This window comes from Oryzias melastigma, linkage group LG9 (assembly GCF_002922805.2).
Source record: "Oryzias melastigma strain HK-1 linkage group LG9, ASM292280v2, whole genome shotgun sequence".
NCBI classification, from domain to species: Eukaryota; Metazoa; Chordata; class Actinopteri; order Beloniformes; family Adrianichthyidae; genus Oryzias; species Oryzias melastigma.
The window spans coordinates 31071429-31091728 of record NC_050520.1 but is presented as its reverse complement, the minus strand read 5'-3'; the positions used below and the strand labels follow the sequence as shown (position 1 = coordinate 31091728).

The window sequence follows — 20300 nt, the reverse complement described above, 5'->3', positions numbered from 1 at the left end:
GTTAATATTTTGGCAATATGCAAAAAAATTTGGCTAGTATGTTATCTACTGTAGTTTTAGGCTAATTTAGAGTTTAGCTTTTATTTTAGCAACATGCTAACATTTTGGGCTGATTTAATTTACTGAGGAATTTTATGCTAATTTGGAGTTCAGCTAGTAATTAAGCAACGTGCTAGCTTATTCCCAAATTTGTCCTCTCCTAAAGGTAAAAAGTAAAAATGTTTTTAAAAATCCCATTCTGAGAAATGCTCATTTCTTTTTATATGTTTGCTTTGACAAAAGTCATGAATGCAAATCCAAATTTCTTACACGCTAAATTAAGGTTTCTAGGTTTAGATCAGTAGAAAACAATCGAAATTGGCTCTTTTACTGTTAAAGGTTGCTGACCCCTGGGCCAGACCTTCCTTTTCTTATTTTTAAACATGTCAGAACTTTTATTCTAGTTATAATTGAATTACACTTTATTAATATCACAAGAATAAACTAATTATACTCATAGTTACCCCCCCCCCCCTACACACACACACACACACACACATATATATATATATATATATATATATATATTACTAAATAATACTTAATAATACATAATACTGAATAGCCTCCATCAAACTAACATTGTATGTATATCTATTTATTCCCCAATGTCTATGGGGAAATGTCTAACTGTAACGCCCATACCGCCTGTTTGACCCGGAAGTGATGTCAACAAGTCCTTCCTGCAACAAGACCGGCATTATGGCAGCGGACACGCAGGTCTGTGTGCTCGAGTATTTCACAGTATTCTTGTCTTCTTGTCTGCGGAGTGCTATAAAAAACGGAACCTGCTGGATCCTGAAAGCACTATCTGTAAACACACGAGGGCATTTTGGCGTTCATCGAAAAGTCTGGTGGAAAATCCTCCGAGGCTAGCTAGCGAGCCGTTAGCGGAGTGATACGTAGCCTCAGAGCGTGACTTGATGAGGAGCTCCAGTTTGGGGCGGACTAGTTTGTCAGCGCAAACAGCTCAAACTACCATTTGGCTTATATTTCGAAGGTTATATACTCACTTATAAAGTTAAAATGTTCACGAATTCATTAGTTCTAACCCAGTTAATAGAGTAAACCTCTGAAATGCCATTATTTTTGCCGCCCCCTTATAAACAGAAATGTTTCGTGATTATTTACTTAAAGTGGGATGTGTGTAGTCAATGTAAAAATTATCAAAACATTCTAATTTCTCCATCAAGATGCTTTAATATTATATAAAAACTAGTTCTAAGTCCAAGAATCTCGTTAAAATGATAAAACTGTTGAGAGCATCATTTTGTTTGTCACTTTTGTCAGGTTTCAGACACTCTGAAGAAGTTTGCTGTAAAGGTAACCACAGCCAGCACCAGAGAGCGCAAGGAGATATTTGGAGACCTGAAACAGTGTCTGAAGGGTAAAGGTAAAAGCCCCTTTTTTCTCTCATTAAAATCCCTGGATTGCAATATAAATGTGTCATTGATCTCTAATGATTCTTCTCTCCTGGTTTGTCCCAGAGTTACCAGAGCCTGCTGTTAAAGGATTGTGCAAGCTGTTTTGCCTCACCCCACACAGATATCGGTAAGTTCAGGTGCTCGCTCGCTCGAAAAGCAAGACGTTTCGGCGCTTACTTGGATGCGTGTATTTCTCAGGGATGCTGCGTCACGCAGAGAGCTTCTCTCTGTCATCGGCCAGCTGGCTGACAGTCAGCCTGACGTCCTGGTACCCGGCCTTCTTCACTGCCTTCTGAACAGTGGGGTCTTCAACAAGAATGGAGATCCCAGGTACTCCTCCAGACTCTGATTTGAATGCTTTAACTCACATCTGTATGACAGTTAATCACTTAATTTTCAAGAGGGAACACATTGTTTTCTTTTTATAATAAAATCAAAAATAAAAAACACTATTTCTAGGTGCCTGCTGTGGCCACATGCCTCCTAAGCCAGTTTTTCCCCTCATGCTTTCCTACTGTTATTTACAGTAAATGCACAGGCTCTGCTGCCTTCATCGCCATGTCTTGGACCTGCCTTCTAGTGTCCAGAGTGTTTTCTGCCCCAGAGAAAAGAGAAGGGCCCACCTGGAAGAAAATGGTCAGTGAAAAGCTGCAATGTTGTGGTTCTAAAGTTGATATATATATATAAAAAAAAGATTTTTCAGTGATTTGACATAAAAAAAACCTAAACAGAGGCTCTGAATTATGTTTTTGGAAGCAGTGATTCTGTAGTTTTCTGTTCCAGGTGGAAGTTCAGAGTCTTCTCGTGGCTGAGGTAGTGGGTGGAGCCAAAACCATGGCTAAGAAATCCAGCCTAAAACATCTCAACCAACTGTGGAAGGAGGTGAGCAGTATTTACATGTGATGCAATTATTCAATCCTATCACTGTAAAGCTCACATTTTAAAAGAAAAAAAGAGACCACCAAGCAAATGTTTAGCTTTAAAGGAGTTAAAGTAGCTGGGATAAGCTGACATTAATAGTGTTCTGAGCAAACAAGCTTTCCTAAAACAAGTTTTTTTTTTTTTTTAGCTAAACATTATATTCTGCTTAAAAGAAAACGTGCAGATAAGTATAATAAAATAACATTGTTTTAAACATTAGGACAGGAAGCATTTTTAAGCTTTAAAACCATAACTTTTTAACATAATTATGAACTAGATATACAGCATTACCTGCAATAATTCTAGTGTGAATGCTGTAAGCTGAATTTGGCCACTGAAGATGCTGAAATTGATAGCTAAAAACGCTGAAGCTGATAGCCTGCTAAAATATTAGCTAAATGCCAAATTAGCCCAAATTTTTCTTTAAAATGTAGGTTAGCCGTAACAGCTAGCATGTAGCTGAAAAAATAGCTAAACTCCAAAATAGCCTAAAAAATGGAAAAAAGCCTAAATTAGCCAAAACAGCTAGCGGACAGGTGTCAAACTCCAGTCCTCGAGGGCTGTTAAATTACATGTTTTCCAACCAAGCTAACAATGAAGCTCCTTATTGGCTGAACACACCTGATCCAGGAAATCTGCTTCAGATAAGGCAGGATTTCTAGAAAACCAGCAGGACGTCGGCCCTCGAGGCCTTCCGTTTGACACCCCTGAGCTAAATATTAGCTAAACTCCAACACAGCCTAAAAGAATCATTGTAAATGCTAAAATAGTTGAAAAAGTTAGCAGAAGGCCAATCTTTAAAACTTTAAAACCACAACTTTTTAACATAATTATGAATAATAAAAAGGCAGGAATAAAATTCCAGAATAAATCAACTTAAACCTTAAATAACTTTCAATATTTTACTCTCCATAAAAAATATTTTCAGAGGTTAGAAATATGCACAAGATAACATCAGGCCATTAATAACAACAGAATAAAATGATCTGGAGGGCCAGATAGAATTACCCGGAGGGCCGGATCCGGCCCCTCGGGCCTTGACTTTGACACATGATTTAGAATTTGTCTTGAAACGCATCATAAATAATACTATTTTTAGTCTTTTAATGAATTCAATATCTACCTTGAACACATTTTTATCATGATGAATAAAGTTTAATTTTGTGTTTCGTGGTCTTATTTAACTATTTTGCTGAGTTTGCTTTAACTTGTTGCTTTTGTCGTCTCTCAGCCCCATTAACTCCGTGCACAGCCACATCTATGCTAATGACCTGTAGCTTGAACTACAGCATTGTAGTTTTATAAATCTTTTCTAAAAAATCATCTTGTTCAATAGGTTGCTCATGTTTTATCGCTTTAGATTATGAATCCGTGCATCTTTATCTGACATCAGTCGTACCACAGATCTGTGTTCATCAGCCTGATCTGTTGCTGCTCTCTAACAGAAGCCTGAACTGGTTGATCACTACGTCAGCACCCTTCTGACTCTGGACCAGAACCCTACCACTCTGGTCATGCTGGGGGTCTGCTTAGACTTCTGTGCTGCTCAGAAACAAAAAGCTACAATAGAAAAGCATAAGGTGAGTTCTTTTTTATTTATTTATTTATTTATTTCATGGTCTTTTCAGTTTGGGTAAACTTGCTCGTAGTGCAGACTTACAGTGGGGCTTAACTGTAGCTGGATTCCTACACTGGAAAAAAAAGTCACTAATTTTTACAGAAATCTCTCCCTGTTGAAATGTATTTATGATGAATATTACAGACCAAACTCTGATTTTTCTGTGACAGCTTTTGATGACAAATGCTGGGTTTTGCCTCTCTGTATGTGAAACAGAATAAAGATTCAGATCCAAAGTAAATAAGCTGCAGATGTTTGTAATTCCTCTTTGTTTCTGTTCATTCGATCATTCTTCTTTCCCCTGTCATCCACAGTTGTTTTATTTACTTCAGAGGACTCTCTGACTCTCTGATACTTTCTGCAAACGGCTGAAATGAACTGTGAAGGGTTTTCAAACTCTTGTTAACCTGTCGTTTTTCAGAGCGCAATGCTGGATCTTTACATCAAATCGGTTCTGATGAGCAAGACGAAACCCCAGCAGCACATTTTGGACAAAAGCAGCTCTTTACTGCGTCACGTGTCCCACTCTGAGTTCAAGGAGCTGCTGCTGCCCACCCTGCAGAAGACCATGCTCCGGAGTCCGGAAAACGCTATGCAAAGTGAGATTTGAGCATTTAGAGCTGTTTTTGTTCTGAATCTGTTAAAGTTGTGTGCAGTCACTAGACATGCTCTGGTTTACCGTTACAGCCGTTTCCTGCCTGCTCTCTGCTGTAACTCTGGACCTCAGTCAGTACGCTCTGGATATCGGAAAGGCCATTTCAAGTAAGACCTGAACTGATGAGGGTGCATTCTGTAGTGCAGTGGTCTTCAATATCATAAGACAACATCTTCTCAGACCGACATGTACAAAACTAAAGCGGCCGTCCGATTTAAAAAATATTTATTTTTAGCTTCCAGTTTTCCTCAACTTTTAAAGGGTGAAGTTTATCTTCATTTTTTTAAATCAGATATCTGCAGCTGCTTTCATCTTTATTTGTACAATAGATTTCATGCAGGAACCATTAAAGTGTGGTCTAGGTTTTCTCTTAACCCATAACTGTTTAATCTAAAGCTCAATCAGATTCCAGCTTCAGCCTCGTTCGGCTTTTAAAGTGCCCGTACCATGATTTTCTTCAGCCTTTCAGAGTAAACTACATCCATAAATATGATCATATATTACCTTTGGAACACTATAAAACAAATTATTTATGAAATATGAGCTTTTTTGCTGACTCATTTCATACCTGGAAGTAAAACGACTCGATCTCTGAGGCACCGCCTTCCACTCCCTGATGTCCAAGAACCCACGAAAAAATGATTTTTTTTTTTTATATTGATGTAGGCCGAATGTGGGGGCCAAATTTGGCACAGACAGAATGATGGCTAATGGGTTCATTCTGTGGTGAAATTTGGTCAAAAAATGCAGACTACAACTGCAGATGAACATTTCAGGATTTACTGAAATGATGATACATAATCTCTGTATCAAAAATCGTCTTTTCTTTCATGTGGATCCATTTACCTTTCTGACAGTCCTCAATAATCCACTTTTAAACCAATTCTTCCAATTTGTCCCTCGCATTTTCTCCATGAAATAGTCCACTCCACAAAGAACTAGTTGTCTCCCTTTCTCAACCAGGAAATAGTCAGCTCCCTTTCTCCTCCGTGAAATAATGGGCTCCTTTTCTCCACCAAGAACTAGTTGTCTCCCTTTCTCAACCAGGAAATAGTCTTCCCCCTTTCTGCAACGGCAAATAGTCTGTTCCCTTTCTCCACCGGGAAATAGTCTGTTCCCTTTCTCCACCAGGAAATAGTCTGATCCCTTTCTCCTCCACAAAATAGTCTGTTCCATTTCTTCACCTGGAAATTGTCTTCTCTCATTCTACACCAGGACATAGTCTGCTCCCTTTCTCCTGCCGTCTTCCCAATATTCCCCGTCTGCTTGCACCATTCTCTGATCCATTAAGATATGTTTAGCTCGAACTTCTAGCTTTTTTTGTGTTAGCCTGGGGATGGAGCAGGCTCTTCCTGGATGGGCGGTTCTCCCCTTGTGATGTCAGCATGTGAGAACCTGCTCGTTTTTCGTGGGTATGGGAGGGGCTGCTGTTGAGAGCGCAGGTTTTCAGAGGATTACTCTTAAATGCATGAAGGGATCAAAACACCTCTTTGGGATTCTTAATAGAGAATTGAACAGTAGAATAGACTTAAAAGCTCTAAAGGTTGTCTTTTCATGGTGTGGTCCTTTGAAGAAAGTAACAAATGTATTTTCAACACGAGACAGAATGACTTGACATGCGTCAAGAATGAGTCGGATTTGGTGGAGAATCCATTTGTTTTCCAAAATAAAACTTCAGATTATAAACTAAACTGATAAAATGTAGGTCATAGGTACCGTACCACATGTGGGTACCGGTCCACGGCCGTGGGGATGATGACCACTGCTGTAATGTGTTTTTAAGTTGTGTTCTCAGCTGTTTCTATTTTTCACAACTATTATCTAAAAAAATCCTCTTTTTATTGTTTGTGTTTATTGATTGTTGTGCGTGTCAGGCCAGCTAAAGGCTAACAACGCTCAGCTGATGGAGGAAGCTGTCCAGGCCATGCAGAACCTGGCCCAGCAGTGCAGCGACCCCACTGCTGTGCAGGATGTCGTCACACACCTTTTCAAGATCCTGGGAGGTGACCTGAACACCGAGCTGCTAGAATCAGATTTTCTGTGCTTGGATTGACCTGAAGCTTTATTGTTTCAGGGTCTGAGGGAAAGCTCACTGTTGTTGCCCAAAAAATGAGCGTTTTGTCCGGTGAGAAACCTTTTGAACTTTATTCACCCATAAAAATAATCATGAACAAATGTAAGAATGAGGGGTTCTCTCACTGTAGGCATTGCTAGCTGCAGCCACCACGCAGTGTCAGGGACCTCCAGCCAGACGCTCAGCTGTGAAGTTGCTGTCATGTTCATCCCTTATTTACAGCAAGAAGGTAAGTGCTGCTCGTCCTTCGTGATCTGTTGTGGATTCATTTTGTTTTACTTTGCTTCCTTTTCCTGACTTCTTAGTTCACGAGGGCACCTTGGTCCACGCGGTGTCCGTCCTCTCCCAGTGGAGCGGCCGCCTCACGGTGGAAGTTCCCTCGGCTTTGCTGGACTGGCTGAAGAAAGCGTTCACTCTTAAGACGTCCACCTCTCTGGTGCGGCACGCCTATCTCCAGACCATGCTGGGGGCCTTCAAAGGTTCATCCCACAGAGAAACGCCGTCAGACACGCAGCTGCTGCAGCTCAAGTCAAACTCGCCTCTCTCTTGTGTTTAGGTGACACTCTGGTCCAGGCATCAGATTTTGTGCCTTTGCTGCTGCAGACGGTGGAGAAAGCCTCAGTACAAAACTCCCAGCATGCTCTGCTGGCAGAGGGCGTGGCAGCATCTGTTCTTTTGAGTAGACTGGCGGTGTTGGAGACACAAACTGGTACGACTTTTGTTTCAACCATCACTCTTTTTTTGGGAGCTTCCAACAAACTGTTAGAGCACGTGTCAAAGTTAAGGCCCGGGGGCCGGATCCGGCCCTCCAGATCATTTTATTTTATTTTAATTAATGGCCCGATGTTATCTCTTGCTTATTTTTAACTTGCATAATTTTGACAAAATATATTTTATAGACTAAAATATTGAAAGTTATTAAAGGTTTAAATGGATTTATTCTGGAATTATATTCCTGCCTTTTTATTATTCTTATTTATATTCAAAAGTTACAATTTTAACATTTTAAAAATTGGCATTCTGTTAGCCTTTTGAAATATATTGGCTTTTACTAAGATTTATTTAGGCTATTTTGGACTTTGGCTAATACTTCAGCTACATGCTAGCTGTTTTGGCTAATTTGTGCTTTTTTAAGACTGTTTTGGAATTTAGCTAATATGTAGGCTAGATGCTAGCTGTTTTAGCTGATTTAATCTTTTTTTTAAACGTTTTAGCCTGTTTTAGAATTAGGCTGATATTTACACGCTAAATGTTTTGGCTAATTTAGGCTTTTTTCTGTTTTTTTTAGGCTATTTTACATTTTTTTCAGCCACATGCTAGCTGTTTTGGCTAACCTAAGTTTAAAAAAATAAGTTTTTAGGCTAATTTGGCATTTAGCTAATATTTAGTTGACTATCACTTCAGGATTTTCAGCTTTCAGCTTCAGTGATTTCAGCTATCAACATTAGCATCTTCAGCGGCCAAATTCAGCTTACAGCATTCACACTAATATTATTTCAGGTAATGCTATATATCTAGTTCATAAGTATGATAAAAAATTATGGTTTTAAAGTTTTAAAAATTTAGTTTTAGTTCATCCTTTTCGGCCCGCGACCTAAGGTCTGTTTTGGATTTTGGCCTCCTGTGCGATTAAGTTTGACACCTCTGTTTTAGACGAACCAGAGTAGAAACTTTTATTGCTGTTTTTCTCTCTGCAGAGGCTAAATTCTGCAGCTTCTGGAATCTGGTTTTGGATGAAAAGAAGCCTCTGTTCACCACAGAGAAGTTTCTTTCTCAGACGAGTGAAGAGAGTAAGAACAATCTGAACACAGTTTAGAGCAAATAATCCAGAGCTAGTTGCTAATGTTTCTCTTCCACTGTTTTCTGCAGCTCTGCTCACAGTGCTGCAGCTCTGTGAAAGGCTGTTTTTGGACCATGCACACAGACTGAACACAAGCAACTCTCAGTAAGTCTGGTCTTTCTGTCAACCCACACAACTTTAGAAGAAGTCAAACTGTAGAGTATTGGGTTTCTGTCCTAAAACACATCACAGCTGTTAGTGATTTATTTTGTTTGCTTTAACTTTGCACACAGTAAACAGTCAATTCAAATATCTTGATAAGTTTGCCTTCAGAGCTGTCATGTTTTTCTTTTCTCTCCTCTGTGACCGCTCTCTGTAGGATGTTCCACCACGCCGTGGTTGTGATTCTGCTGTCACGGAGCTGGCGTGTGAGGAGGAGGTCCCAGCAGACTGTCAAGAAGCTGCTCTCCTCCCTGGGTGGATCCAGTCTGGCCCACGGCCTCTTGGGAGAACTGCGAGTGCTTATCAACAAACACAAAGTATGCATCGGTTATTTAAAGACAAAATCAGTTCAAACTCCAGCCTTAGATTCTCTAAAAAATATACCATATCTGTACATTGTTAGAATAAGCCAATGCGGGGGTGTCAAACTCAGTCACACAAGGAGCAAAAATCCAAAACACACTTAAAGTCGCAGGCCGAAGAAGACAAACTTTAAAAACGTAGCTTTTTAGCAAAATTATGAACTAGATATAAAGCATTACCTGTGATAATGTTAGTGTGAATGCTGTGAGATGAATTTGGTGAAGATGCTAGTGCGGATAGCTGAAGATGCTGAAATTGATGGCTAAAAACGCTGAAGCTGATAGCCACTGAAATATTAGAAAACTAAAAAACTAAAAATAAGAAAACAACTTAGGTTAGCCAAAACATCTAGCATGTAGCTAAAAAAATAGCTGATTTTCAAAATAGCCTAAAAAACTGAAAAAAAAAACTAAATTAGCCAAAACAGCTAGCATGTAATTATTAGAGTAACTCCAAAATAGCCTAAAAAGTTTTTAAAAAAATCCTAAATTAGCCAAAACAGTTAACATGTAGCCTAAATATTAGCTAAGCTCAAAAACAGCAAAAAAATATAAACTAGCCAAAACAGCCAACATGTACCTGAAAAAATAGCTAAATGTAAAAATAGCTTAAAACATGAAAAAACCCTCAATTAGCCAAAACAGCTAGCATGTAGCCTAAATATTAGCTAAACTCCAAAATAGCCTAAAAAATCTTAGTAAATGAAGAAATAGTCCTCAAGTTAGCAGAATGCCAATTTTTAAAATATTAAAACCGTAACTTTTTAACATAATTATGAATAACAACAGCCAGGAATGTTATTCCAAAATAAATCAACTTAAACATTAAATAACTTTCTATATTTTACTCTCCATAAAATATATTTTGTCAAAATTATACAAGTTAGATATGAACGCAAGATAGCATTGTACCATTAATAACAATGAAATAAAACGATCTGGAGGGCCGGATAGAATTACCCGGAGGGCCGGATCCGGCCCCCGGGCCTTGACTTCAACACATGTACTAACGTATCCTAAATTGTGCAGGTTTTACCTCAGGATGCCCTGATGTCAGAGTCTGGAGAGCTAACAGAAACCGGCCGCAGCTACATCCCCCCGGGTGTCCTGCTGGATGCTCTGTGTACGGTTTGCTCTTCTGCCAGCCAGTGGGGCGACGCTGCTGAAGCAGAGAATCTGGCCATGGAGATCCTCATCGTCTCTCATCATCCCTCTATCGGTAAAGCAGCACTGGAGCGTTGCAGCTGCCGACTTTAAGGGAACCATTTATCGATGCTGCTCCTGTGTTGATGTCTTTCCAGTAACTGCTCGCTGTGGCCTGTGGCCCTTCCTGCTCTCCTCCATGAAGATACAGGCTGAAGACTTCATTGAGAAGAATCTGGAGGCTATTCTGCCTCGTCTGCTGGAGGTCAACTCTGACAGCCAGGTCCAACTATGAACTGTACACAGATGCTAAAGTCAAACTTTTCTCCAAAAACATGTTTAGTGAGCTTGTTTCTCTTCACAGGCAGTGAAAAATGCGGTCGCTACCCTCTGTGGACTCTCTCCCAACAAGCTGCTGCCGCGGGTGATCAGTCACATGGTGGAAGGCCTTTCCCAGCCTGCATTGCTTCAAGTCACAAGAGAAGAGTACACCATCATGCAGACTCCTGAGGGACAACTGTACGACAACAGCATCATCCAGAGGTAACGCCGCCTCCTCTTCCAGACTTTAGCTGTTTCTTCATCGACTTTCGGTTTGATGTTTGTCGAACTCCCGGCAGCGCCCAGAAAGAAAACACCAAGAAAGTGAACATGAAGAGAGAGAATAAAGCCTACTCCTACAAGGAGCAAATCATAGAGCTGGAGTTACAAGAGGTGAGCTCAAGTCCTTTCCTGTTTTTCCTCAGTGTCCTGAAATATATTGACTTTTATCTGACATTATATAGGAAATAAAGAAGAAAAAGGGCATCAAAGATGAGGTGCAGCTAACCAGCAAACAGAAGGAAATGATGCAAATCCAGCTGGAAAAGGAGTCATCGATTCGCAAGAGACTTCAAGGGGTAAAGCAGCCGTTTGACAGAACCTCAAACATCGTACTTCTCTGTGTGTTTTAAATGTGAATCCTTGTTTCAGATGGACATTGAGCTGCAGAGTGTGGTTGGTGTGCTGGAGGCCATCCTGAAAGAGAAACCCGCCCAGATCAGCAGGGAGCTCCCCGCCGTCCTGCAGGTCCTCATCCCTCTCCTGCAGTCCCCTCTGGCAGCGCCGCGAGTCCAGCAGGTCTTCCTGGACATTGGCATGTGCCTGATGCCCAAACACCTGCATCATCTGGGTGAGCTGTGTTCTGTTAACCCAGCTTTATCTCTGGTGTTGATGTTCTTTTGACTGCTGCCACTCTCCAACCTTTCATACGATTAATGTAATTCCAGCGGATTCTGAAAAAAAAGCAGCTTTTGTGTCGTTACACAACACTTGACATTAGTAATGTGTTGCGTATCGGTGCAAAGATGATACAAAAGGCTTTTCTCTCTGCTTCAGAATCAGCTGATTCACGCCACACACCTTTGGTTCTGAGATCTCAACTCATACTTTCCTTCTCTGCTTTCGCTCCTCCTAGCTGTTCTTGTTGGTCATGTGACTCTACGGTTGCTGAAGCCAGAGTGTGATTTAGACCCAGCCTGGGAACAGGAGGATTTGGACTCTGCAGTCCACCGGACGGTCCTGCTGCTCCATAACCACACGGTTCCACAGAGAGAGGGCAAACAAGCAGGTAGGATCAGCACAAGATTCCCTCACGTTCCACTTGAATAACAGCTAATATACAAATATTAGGGCTGTGAAAGTTAATGCGTTAACTCAGGGGTGTCAAACTCAATCACACAGGGGCCAAAATCCAAAACACATCTTAGGTCGCCGGCCGAACAGGATAAACATTTAATGAACACTCTAAAACTAGATTTTTAAAACCTTAAAACTGTAACTTTTTAACATAATTATGAACTAGAAATATAGCATTACCTACAATATTGCTAGTGTAAATTCTGTAAGGTTAAATAGGCCGCTGAAGATGCTAGTGCTGATAGCTGAAGTGCTGAAATTAATAGCTGAAAACACTAAAGCTAATAGCTGAAATCACTGAAGCTGATAGCTGAAATCACTGAAGCTGATAGCTGAAAACGCTGAAGTTGATAGCTAACTAAAATATTAGCTAAATGCCAAATTAGAAAACAAAAACATAAAAAGAAAAGCCTAAATGTTTATATAAATGTGTACGTATTTTTGTTTATATATACCTTTGTAATACCTAGCAGGATTTGTTCATTTTTCTTGTTTGATACATTTTGCTTTAATTTAGTTGATTTAGTAATAGTGGGGCAGATAATACAAGTTTTCTTCTTTCTGCTCCTTTTCATTTAACTGTTTTATGTTTATAAACTATTATTTTGACGTTATGTATTGTTACTAAATGAAATAAAAACTTGATAAAAAAAAAGCCTAAACAGCTAGCATGTTGCTGAAATATTAGCTTAACTCCTAAACAGCCTTAGAAAACTTAAAGTAGCCTAAATCAGCCGAAACAGCTACCATTTAAATATTAGCCTAACTCCAAAATAGCCTAAAAAAACAGAAAAAAGCCTAAATTAGCCAAAACAGCTAGCATGTAGCTGAAATATTACTTAACTCCAAAATAGCCTTAAAAAGTCTTAGTAAATGTCAAAATACTCCACTAAGCTAGCAGAATGACAATTTTAAAACTTTAAAATTGTAACTTTTTAACATAATTATAATAATAAAAAGGCAGGAATATTATTCCAGAATAAATCAACTTAAACCTTAAATAACTTTCAATATTTTACTCTCCATATATTATACATTTTAATATCTTTTGTCAAAATTACACAAGTTAGAACTAAGCGCGAGATAACATCGGTCCATTAATTACAATAAAATAAAATGATCTTGAGGGCCGGAAGGCCTTGACTTTGACTCATGTAGGTTAATTCATGCGATTAATCAAAAAGAATTAACATGTTGATATTTAAGACATCCTGCCGTGCAGCTGTGAGATCAGCGTAATAAAACTCAGTTTAAAATAAAAAAAGTTTTTTATATTCTGTGATTGAGATTTTATTAAATTAAAGAGATAATATGGCATTTATTTGTAGTTTTGGGTCAAAAGTGATCTTTTATTTTAATAAATTAGACAAAAGAAACCTTTTTATTACTTTCACACATTAAGAAAATTTACGAGAAAAAAAGTACAAGCTGAAAAAAAAGATAGAGAAAAACGAAAAAAATAAAATAGAATTAAAAAGAAAAATGTCTAAGGGACAGCAGTTCTCATAGGAGAGAAATTCTTATTTCTGGTAGCTGAGGTTCCAAAAGGTTTAAAATAAACGTTCTAAATGTACAATTCTGTGTGTGATTTTACTTTGTGAATATTTGCAGATAATAAGTGGCTGGAAAAAAACAATGGTTAAAAAAAAATGAATCGAGATAATTTGCAATAATTTTTTTTTCAGGTTTGTGATTAACAAGTTAATTTCTTAAGCAAAATATTTCTAAAACCAGAATGTTTCCTGTTGTTTTGGTCAGATGTGGCGCCGCTGTCTGCACCGGCGTTCTCCTTCTGCTTCCCGCTCCTCAACGCTACACTCCGAGAGTTTTCAAGCAGCGATGAAGAGACGGAGAACATGATGATCAGAGCGCTCCAAGTCATCAATGAGCACGCCCAGCTTCGAGCTGAACCAGACACTGACGTTTTCATCGACGAGGTGCAGAGCTCACCAACTCTTCATGTCTAAAATGTTTGTGTGCTGTTTTTCACTAACAGACTTTGTTCTGCTGGTTCTTTTCTCCTAGAACGGACCAGAACTGCTTCCACGTGTCAACATGCTTCTGCTGCTGACAAGAGTTATTTCCACAGCAACACCACGACTCCAGGTAACATGAACTCCATGTCAATCTGAACATTTTGTTCTTAAACTGATCTGGATTTAATCTCTTGCTTCAAGTTGGCCTATAAGGAAAGGATATTTTTCCATTCAATTTGATTTAGAGTTCACAGACTATATCGCGGTTCACCTTTTGCAATCTCACTATTTAGCAGATTTTTTAAAAATATTTTGCACGCTTTCTTTTTGCCACTGTTCTGTGTCCCGATTAGACTGTCAGTGAGTCTCCTTCGTGCCGTAACCCCGTTGGGTTAATTGATTAATCAGTCTGAATTGATACAAGCTTTTAGATCAATAATCAAGTCTGCTAGCTGATGCAACTTTATAATGGGATTTCCTGTAAGATCTTTTAGGCTATTTTGGCTTTAGCTATTTGTTCAGATACATGCTACTTATTAAGGCTAGTTTAGGCTGTTTTGGAGTTTAGCAAATATTTCGGCTACATGCTAGCTGTTTTGGCTAATTTAGGGTTTAGGCTAATATTTGCACGTTAGCTGTTTTTGCTAATTTAAGCTTTTTTCTGTTTTTTTTTTTTTTTGTGGCTATTTTGAAATTTTCAGCTACATGCTAGCTGTTTTGGTTAACCCAAGTTTTTTTTCTTTTTTTTTTTGTTTTTTTAGGCCAATTTGGTATTTAGCTTACATTTTAGCAGGCTATCAGCTTCAGCGTTTTCAATGATCAATTTCAGCATCTTCAGCTATCAGTACTATCATCTTCATCGGCCAAATTCAGCTACAGCATTCACACTAGCATTTTTTCAGGTAATGCTATATATCAAGTTCATAATTATGTTGCAAAGTTATGGTTTTAAAAATTTAGTTTTAGAGTGTTCGGCCCGTGACCTAAAGTGCGTTTTGGGCCCTTGTGCGATTAAGTTTGACACCTCGGTCCTACATTAAACAAGAACACTGCAAACAATTTATTGCAGAATCTTGTGTTTTTAATTTTTTCCACTTTGTGTTTTCAGGTTTTGGCCTCTCAGTGCTTGACAGCTCTGTGTGCCAGTGCTGGGGGAGGAGAGGGCTGTGCGGTAGCGGAGCAGCCGGAGATAGACGTCCTGCTCAGTGCTCTGCTGTCTCCATGCTTTTCTGTGCGCGATGCTGCCCTCAGGGTAAGCATTCAAACTTTGTCTCATCATAGAGGAGAGAAAAGCTGTTTTATGCCGACACACTAAGTTTTCTTGCTGCATGAGCAGAACCTGATCAGTAGATTAATCAATATCTTTCAATCCTTTTTATTTTTTCAGGGTTTGTTGGATATGGAGTTTGCCCTGCCCACAGACAGCACAGAGGCCAGCGGGATGAGCCTGCTGCGGAGGCTTTGGGTTGCCAGGTTTGACGTTGAAGCAGAAGGTCGAGCTTTGGCTGAAAAGTAAGTTGCAAAGACATTATTCTTCCTCTTTCATTTATCTCTTTTTTTATATTAATTCTTTTACTTAAATCAGCCTCCCATGACATGTGAGCTCTTCCGTTAGTTTCAACTTTAAATCCAACTTTATTTCTAAAGCGTTTTTTCCTGTTACAGAACACTGCAACATGCTTTACATAAAATAAAAATAAATGTGAAGATGGTAATTCTAGTAAAAGCCCCAACACTCACACACATTGTAAAAAAAAAATGGAAAAACGACCAATCAAATTAAAACATGAGAAAATGTTAAGAAAAAAAAAACCTTTTCTTTAAATGTGTCTCCGTATACCATTGTCATTCAAGATTCATTTAAACCAGTGTCTCTGCTCCTCCCCTACAGACTCTGGCAGTCCCTGGATCTGGAGCTGGTTCCAGAGCTCTGCCCCCTGCTGATCGGAGACATCACTCACCATGAAGAGGCCATTCGTTCCGCCGCCGCCGAAGCTCTGTCGAGCGCCGTGTCCCAGTACACGGACCAGTCTGCTTCAGTACTTGGCCAGCTCACAGAGCTTTATCATCAGAAACTTTATGTAGGATTTAGTGCTCCATCCTTATTTTATTTGTTGTATTTCAATTTTTGTAAGCTAGTAGCCCCTAAAACGACCCTTTGTTCTTTGACAGAGACCCCCTCCTGTGCTGGATGCTCTGGGCAGAGTGATCTCTGAAGCTCCACCTGACCAGTGGGAAGCCAGGTGGGATACTCTCCCTACATCACATGTGTCAGAGTCGACGCTCCTGCCTTTTTAATATTTAAAATTATGTTAAAAAGTTAGGGTTTTAAACTTTGAAAAAAGTTGGCATTCTGTTGGCTTTTTGGACTATTTTGGCATATTTACTAAGAGTTTTTAGGCTATTTTAGAGTTTTTAGGCTATTTTACAGTTTTTAGGCTATTTTTTCAGCTACATGCTAGCGGAAATAATTTAGGCTAATTAAGCCTTTTTTGTAGTTTTTGTGGCTATTTTGGGGTTTAGCTAATATTTCACCTCCATGCTAGCTGTTTTGGCTAATTTAGGCTCCTTTTAACTTTTTAGGCTGTTTTGGAGTTAGGCAAATATTTACACGCTAACTGTTTTGGCTAATTTAAGCTTTTTTGTAGTTTTTGAGGCTGTTTTAGAGTTTAGCTAATATTTCAGCTACATGCTAGATGTTTTGTCTAGTTTATCTGTTTTTAAAAAAGTTTATAGGTTGTTTTGGAGCTAGGCAAATATTTACACACTAGCCGTTTTGACTAATTTAAGAATTTTTGGTTTTTTAGGCTGTTTTGAAGTTCAGATACTTTTAGATACATGCTAGCTGTTTTGGCTCTCCTAAGTTTTTTTAAGCTAATTTGGGATTTAGTTAATATTTTAGCTGGCTATCAACTTCAGCTTACTGAATTCTACTAGCATAATCGTAGGTGATGCTATATATCTAGTTCTTATGTTAAAAGTTGTGGTTTTAAAGTTTTAAAAATGTATTTTTAGAGTGTTTAAATAATGTTTATCTTGTTCAGTCCGCAACATAAGGTGTGTTTTGGATTGTGGCCCTGTGTGATTGAGTTTGACACCCCTCCACTTCATGATGCTGCCATCATTCTCTTTGTTGTTCACTGAGTCTGTTTCCTCCTCACGCTCCACAGATGCGGCATCGCTCTGACTCTGAACAAGCTTTCTCAGTACCTGGATGAAGCTCAGGTCACGCCTCTTTTCCTTTTCTTTGTCCCCGACGCTCTGAATGATCGGCACCCTGAAGTGCGGCGCTGCATGCTTGACGCTGCGCTCTCAGCTCTCAACACACACGGAAAGGTAACGCTCCGTCGCCGTCTCTTCCCGACAGCTGTATTTAGTGTTGATGTACCTGCTTTCTCCACCAGGACAACGTGAGCTCCCTGCTGCCGGTGTTTGAGGAGTTTCTGAAGAATGCTCCTCAGGATGCCAGCTACGACTCTGTCCGTCAGAGTGTAGTGATCCTCATGGGGTCCTTGGCAAAACATTTGGACAAAAATGACCCCAAGGTCAAACCCATTGTGGCCAAGCTTATAAATGCGCTGTCTACACCTTCACAGCAGGTAAACCTTTGAATCATTTCATTTACAGGACATACAGAAACAAAAAACTCAATATTTATTTTTTTTATATTAAATTAGGTCCAGGAGTCAGTGGCCAGCTGCTTGCCTCCTTTAGTTCCTGCCATCAAAGAGGATGCAGCAGGAATAGTAAGAAACCTGCTTCAGCTGCTGCTGGAGAGTGACAAATACGCAGAGAGGAAGGGAGCGGCGTACGGACTGGCTGGACTGGTCAAAGGTCTCGGGATCCTGGCACTCAAACAGCAGGACATCATGTCAACGCTAACTGATGCCATCCAGGACAAGAAGAACTTCAGGCGGAGGGAAGGTCAGTGAGGAGTTCTGAAATGCTTCTGTCACAAACAGATGTAGAGTTTATTATTATTTTAAGGACAGAGTTTTGTGATTTGATCTCAAACCTGAAAACATACCTCTTGGTTACCTTATAGGAGCCCTGTTTGCCTTTGAGATGCTCTGCAACATGTTGGGAAAGCTGTTTGAGCCGTATGTGGTCCATGTGTTGCCACACCTTTTACTCTGCTTCGGAGATGGGAACCAGTATGTTCGTGAGGTGAGTGGTTAGAGGTTTATGGATCAATAATTGATCCATAAAAGTAGAGATCAATCCAACTCTTAAAACTTAAGTCCACTAGCTTGATGCTAACATATAATGGGATTTCCAATAGTGCCCATAGTTCCCATAATGCTAACGCTCGGTTGACCTAAACATACATTACTGACTAAATAAACATCTTTATAAACTCACAGGCATGAATTTTACAAACAAACACGTGTCATATACAGTCAGTGACTTTGACACATGGGTGGGTAGGTTGAGAACCAATCCTGCGATCTTCCAACCAGAAGTTAGCTGCTCTACCTCTTCTCTGCATCTGCACCTAATTTCAGTGATTTCACAGCAGTAGACCGTCATCAGCTTCACCGCAGCAATGACACTTACAAAACTGTGACTTTTTAACTTTTAACATTTCTACTTCACCTCAGGCTGCAGATGACTGTGCCAAAGCTGTAATGAGGAACCTGAGCGCCCATGGAGTGAAGCTGGTCCTCCCCTCCCTGCTGGTAGCTTTGGAGGAGGAGTCATGGAGGACGAAAGCAGGTGAGATTTCAATAAATACCACTGTCAAAATATTGTGATGACGACAGAGGAAATCTGTTACATACTACCTTATTTTTTCTTCTAGGCTCTGTAGAGTTGTTGGGTGCCATGGCTTATTGTGCACCAAAGCAGCTGTCCTCCTGCCTGCCCAGCATCGTGCCCAAGCTGACCGAGGTACTGACCGACTCCCACGTGAAGGTTCAGAAGGCTGGTCAACAGGCCCTTCGACAAATCGGCTCCGTCATCCGCAACCCCGAGATCTTAGGTAATTATCTCAATAAAAACACAAAAACAAGACTTCATTGCTCATCCCTGCCTGAGGCTGCTGGAGTAACAGGGTCTGACTGAAACCACTGTGGTACTAAATCTCTAGACTGATTTCTAACTGTCTAACCTTTGACACTGAATTCATGTCCTTGCTCTTCTCTCAGCCATCAGTCCCATCCTGCTGGACGCTCTCACGGATCCATCAAGGAAAACCCAGACGTGCCTGCAGACCCTGCTTGACACCAAGTTTGTGCATTTCATCGATGCGCCCTCCCTGGCTCTCATCATGCCCATCGTGCAGAGAGCCTTCCAGGATCGCTCCACTGACACCCGCAAGATGGCCGCTCAGATCATCGGCAACATGTACTCCCTCACTGACCAGAAGGTAAACATGGTGAACTGTGGTCGTCGTGTGCTTTCAAGACTCTGTTTCATTTTTTTAACTGGGATATGTTCTTCCTGCTGATAGGATTTGTCGCCGTACCTCCCAAGTGTTATTCCTGGGCTGAAGGCCTCCCTGCTGGACCCCGTACCTGAGGTGGGTTCAGTCATGAGTAGGACTGCCACGATCAGTCGACTAATCGACGACTAATCGACTATTAAAATAGTTGAAGACTAACTTAATAATTGATTAGTCGTTACTTTATATTATATGGAGTCAGAGTGTAGAAAAGTTGAAAATTATACTGGCATTACTCTAGCTTTTTTGGACTATTTTGGCATTTATTAAAGTTTTTTAGGCTTCTTTGGAGTTTAGCTAATATTTCAGCTACATGCTTGCTGTTTTGGCTAATTTTGTATTTTTCTTTCAGTTTTTAGGCGGTTTTTTGGAATTTAGCTAATATTTTAGCACCAGGCTACCTATTTTGGCTAATTTAGGCTTTTTTGTTTTTTTGTTTTTAGGCTATTTTAGAGTTTAGCTAATATTTCTGCTACATGCTAGCTATTTTGGCTAATTTAGGCTTATTTATGATATTATGGAGTTTAGCTAATATGTCTGCCACATGTTAGCTGTTTTGGCTAACTTTGGCTTCACTTTTTGTTTTTTATGCTATTTTGGAATTTAGCTATTATTTCAACACCATGTTAGCTGTTCTGGCTAACTGAGGCTTTTTCCTTTTTTAAGGTTAATTTGGCATTTAACTAATGTTTTAGCTGGCTATCAGCTTCAGCAATTTCAGATATCAATTTCAGTATCTTCAGTTATCAGCACTAGCATCTTCAGCGGCCAAATTCAACTTATAACATTCACACTAGCATTATTGCAGGTAATGCTTTATATCTAGTTTTCAGTTGGTTTAAAGCTAATGATGGGTAAGATGGGTTTTTTCATTCACCTTGTGTATGGTCTGATTAGTTGACTACCGTATTTTCACGACCATAAGACGCGCATAAACCTCTAAAATTTTCTCCAGAATCTGCGGCA

General features: G+C 39.8%; 1 protein-coding gene across 1 annotated transcript in view; it reads left to right on the top strand.

Annotated features, from left to right (window-relative positions):
• The first annotated feature begins 658 nt into the window (after positions 1-658).
• The window catches only part of gcn1 (GCN1 activator of EIF2AK4), a 34669-nt gene continuing 15027 nt past the window's right edge, over positions 659-20300 (top strand). Inside the window, exons 1-38 of the mRNA XM_024275109.2 lie at positions 659-759; positions 1330-1432; positions 1527-1590; positions 1662-1793; positions 1991-2099; positions 2247-2345; positions 3830-3964; positions 4424-4601; positions 4690-4764; positions 6532-6660; positions 6732-6782; positions 6862-6960; positions 7037-7210; positions 7288-7440; positions 8429-8521; positions 8601-8676; positions 8891-9050; positions 10125-10314; positions 10397-10521; positions 10603-10781; positions 10859-10952; positions 11024-11137; positions 11211-11409; positions 11695-11847; positions 13674-13852; positions 13941-14021; positions 15000-15143; positions 15279-15403; positions 15783-15972; positions 16064-16134; positions 17062-17227; positions 17296-17490; positions 17569-17815; positions 17937-18058; positions 18493-18607; positions 18693-18872; positions 19039-19259; positions 19344-19412. Of these exons, the coding sequence (XP_024130877.1) occupies positions 706-759; positions 1330-1432; positions 1527-1590; positions 1662-1793; positions 1991-2099; positions 2247-2345; positions 3830-3964; positions 4424-4601; positions 4690-4764; positions 6532-6660; positions 6732-6782; positions 6862-6960; positions 7037-7210; positions 7288-7440; positions 8429-8521; positions 8601-8676; positions 8891-9050; positions 10125-10314; positions 10397-10521; positions 10603-10781; positions 10859-10952; positions 11024-11137; positions 11211-11409; positions 11695-11847; positions 13674-13852; positions 13941-14021; positions 15000-15143; positions 15279-15403; positions 15783-15972; positions 16064-16134; positions 17062-17227; positions 17296-17490; positions 17569-17815; positions 17937-18058; positions 18493-18607; positions 18693-18872; positions 19039-19259; positions 19344-19412 (5043 nt within the window). The 5' untranslated portion in view covers positions 659-705. The remainder of the gene's footprint in view (positions 760-1329; positions 1433-1526; positions 1591-1661; positions 1794-1990; positions 2100-2246; positions 2346-3829; positions 3965-4423; positions 4602-4689; positions 4765-6531; positions 6661-6731; positions 6783-6861; positions 6961-7036; positions 7211-7287; positions 7441-8428; positions 8522-8600; positions 8677-8890; positions 9051-10124; positions 10315-10396; positions 10522-10602; positions 10782-10858; positions 10953-11023; positions 11138-11210; positions 11410-11694; positions 11848-13673; positions 13853-13940; positions 14022-14999; positions 15144-15278; positions 15404-15782; positions 15973-16063; positions 16135-17061; positions 17228-17295; positions 17491-17568; positions 17816-17936; positions 18059-18492; positions 18608-18692; positions 18873-19038; positions 19260-19343; positions 19413-20300) is intronic.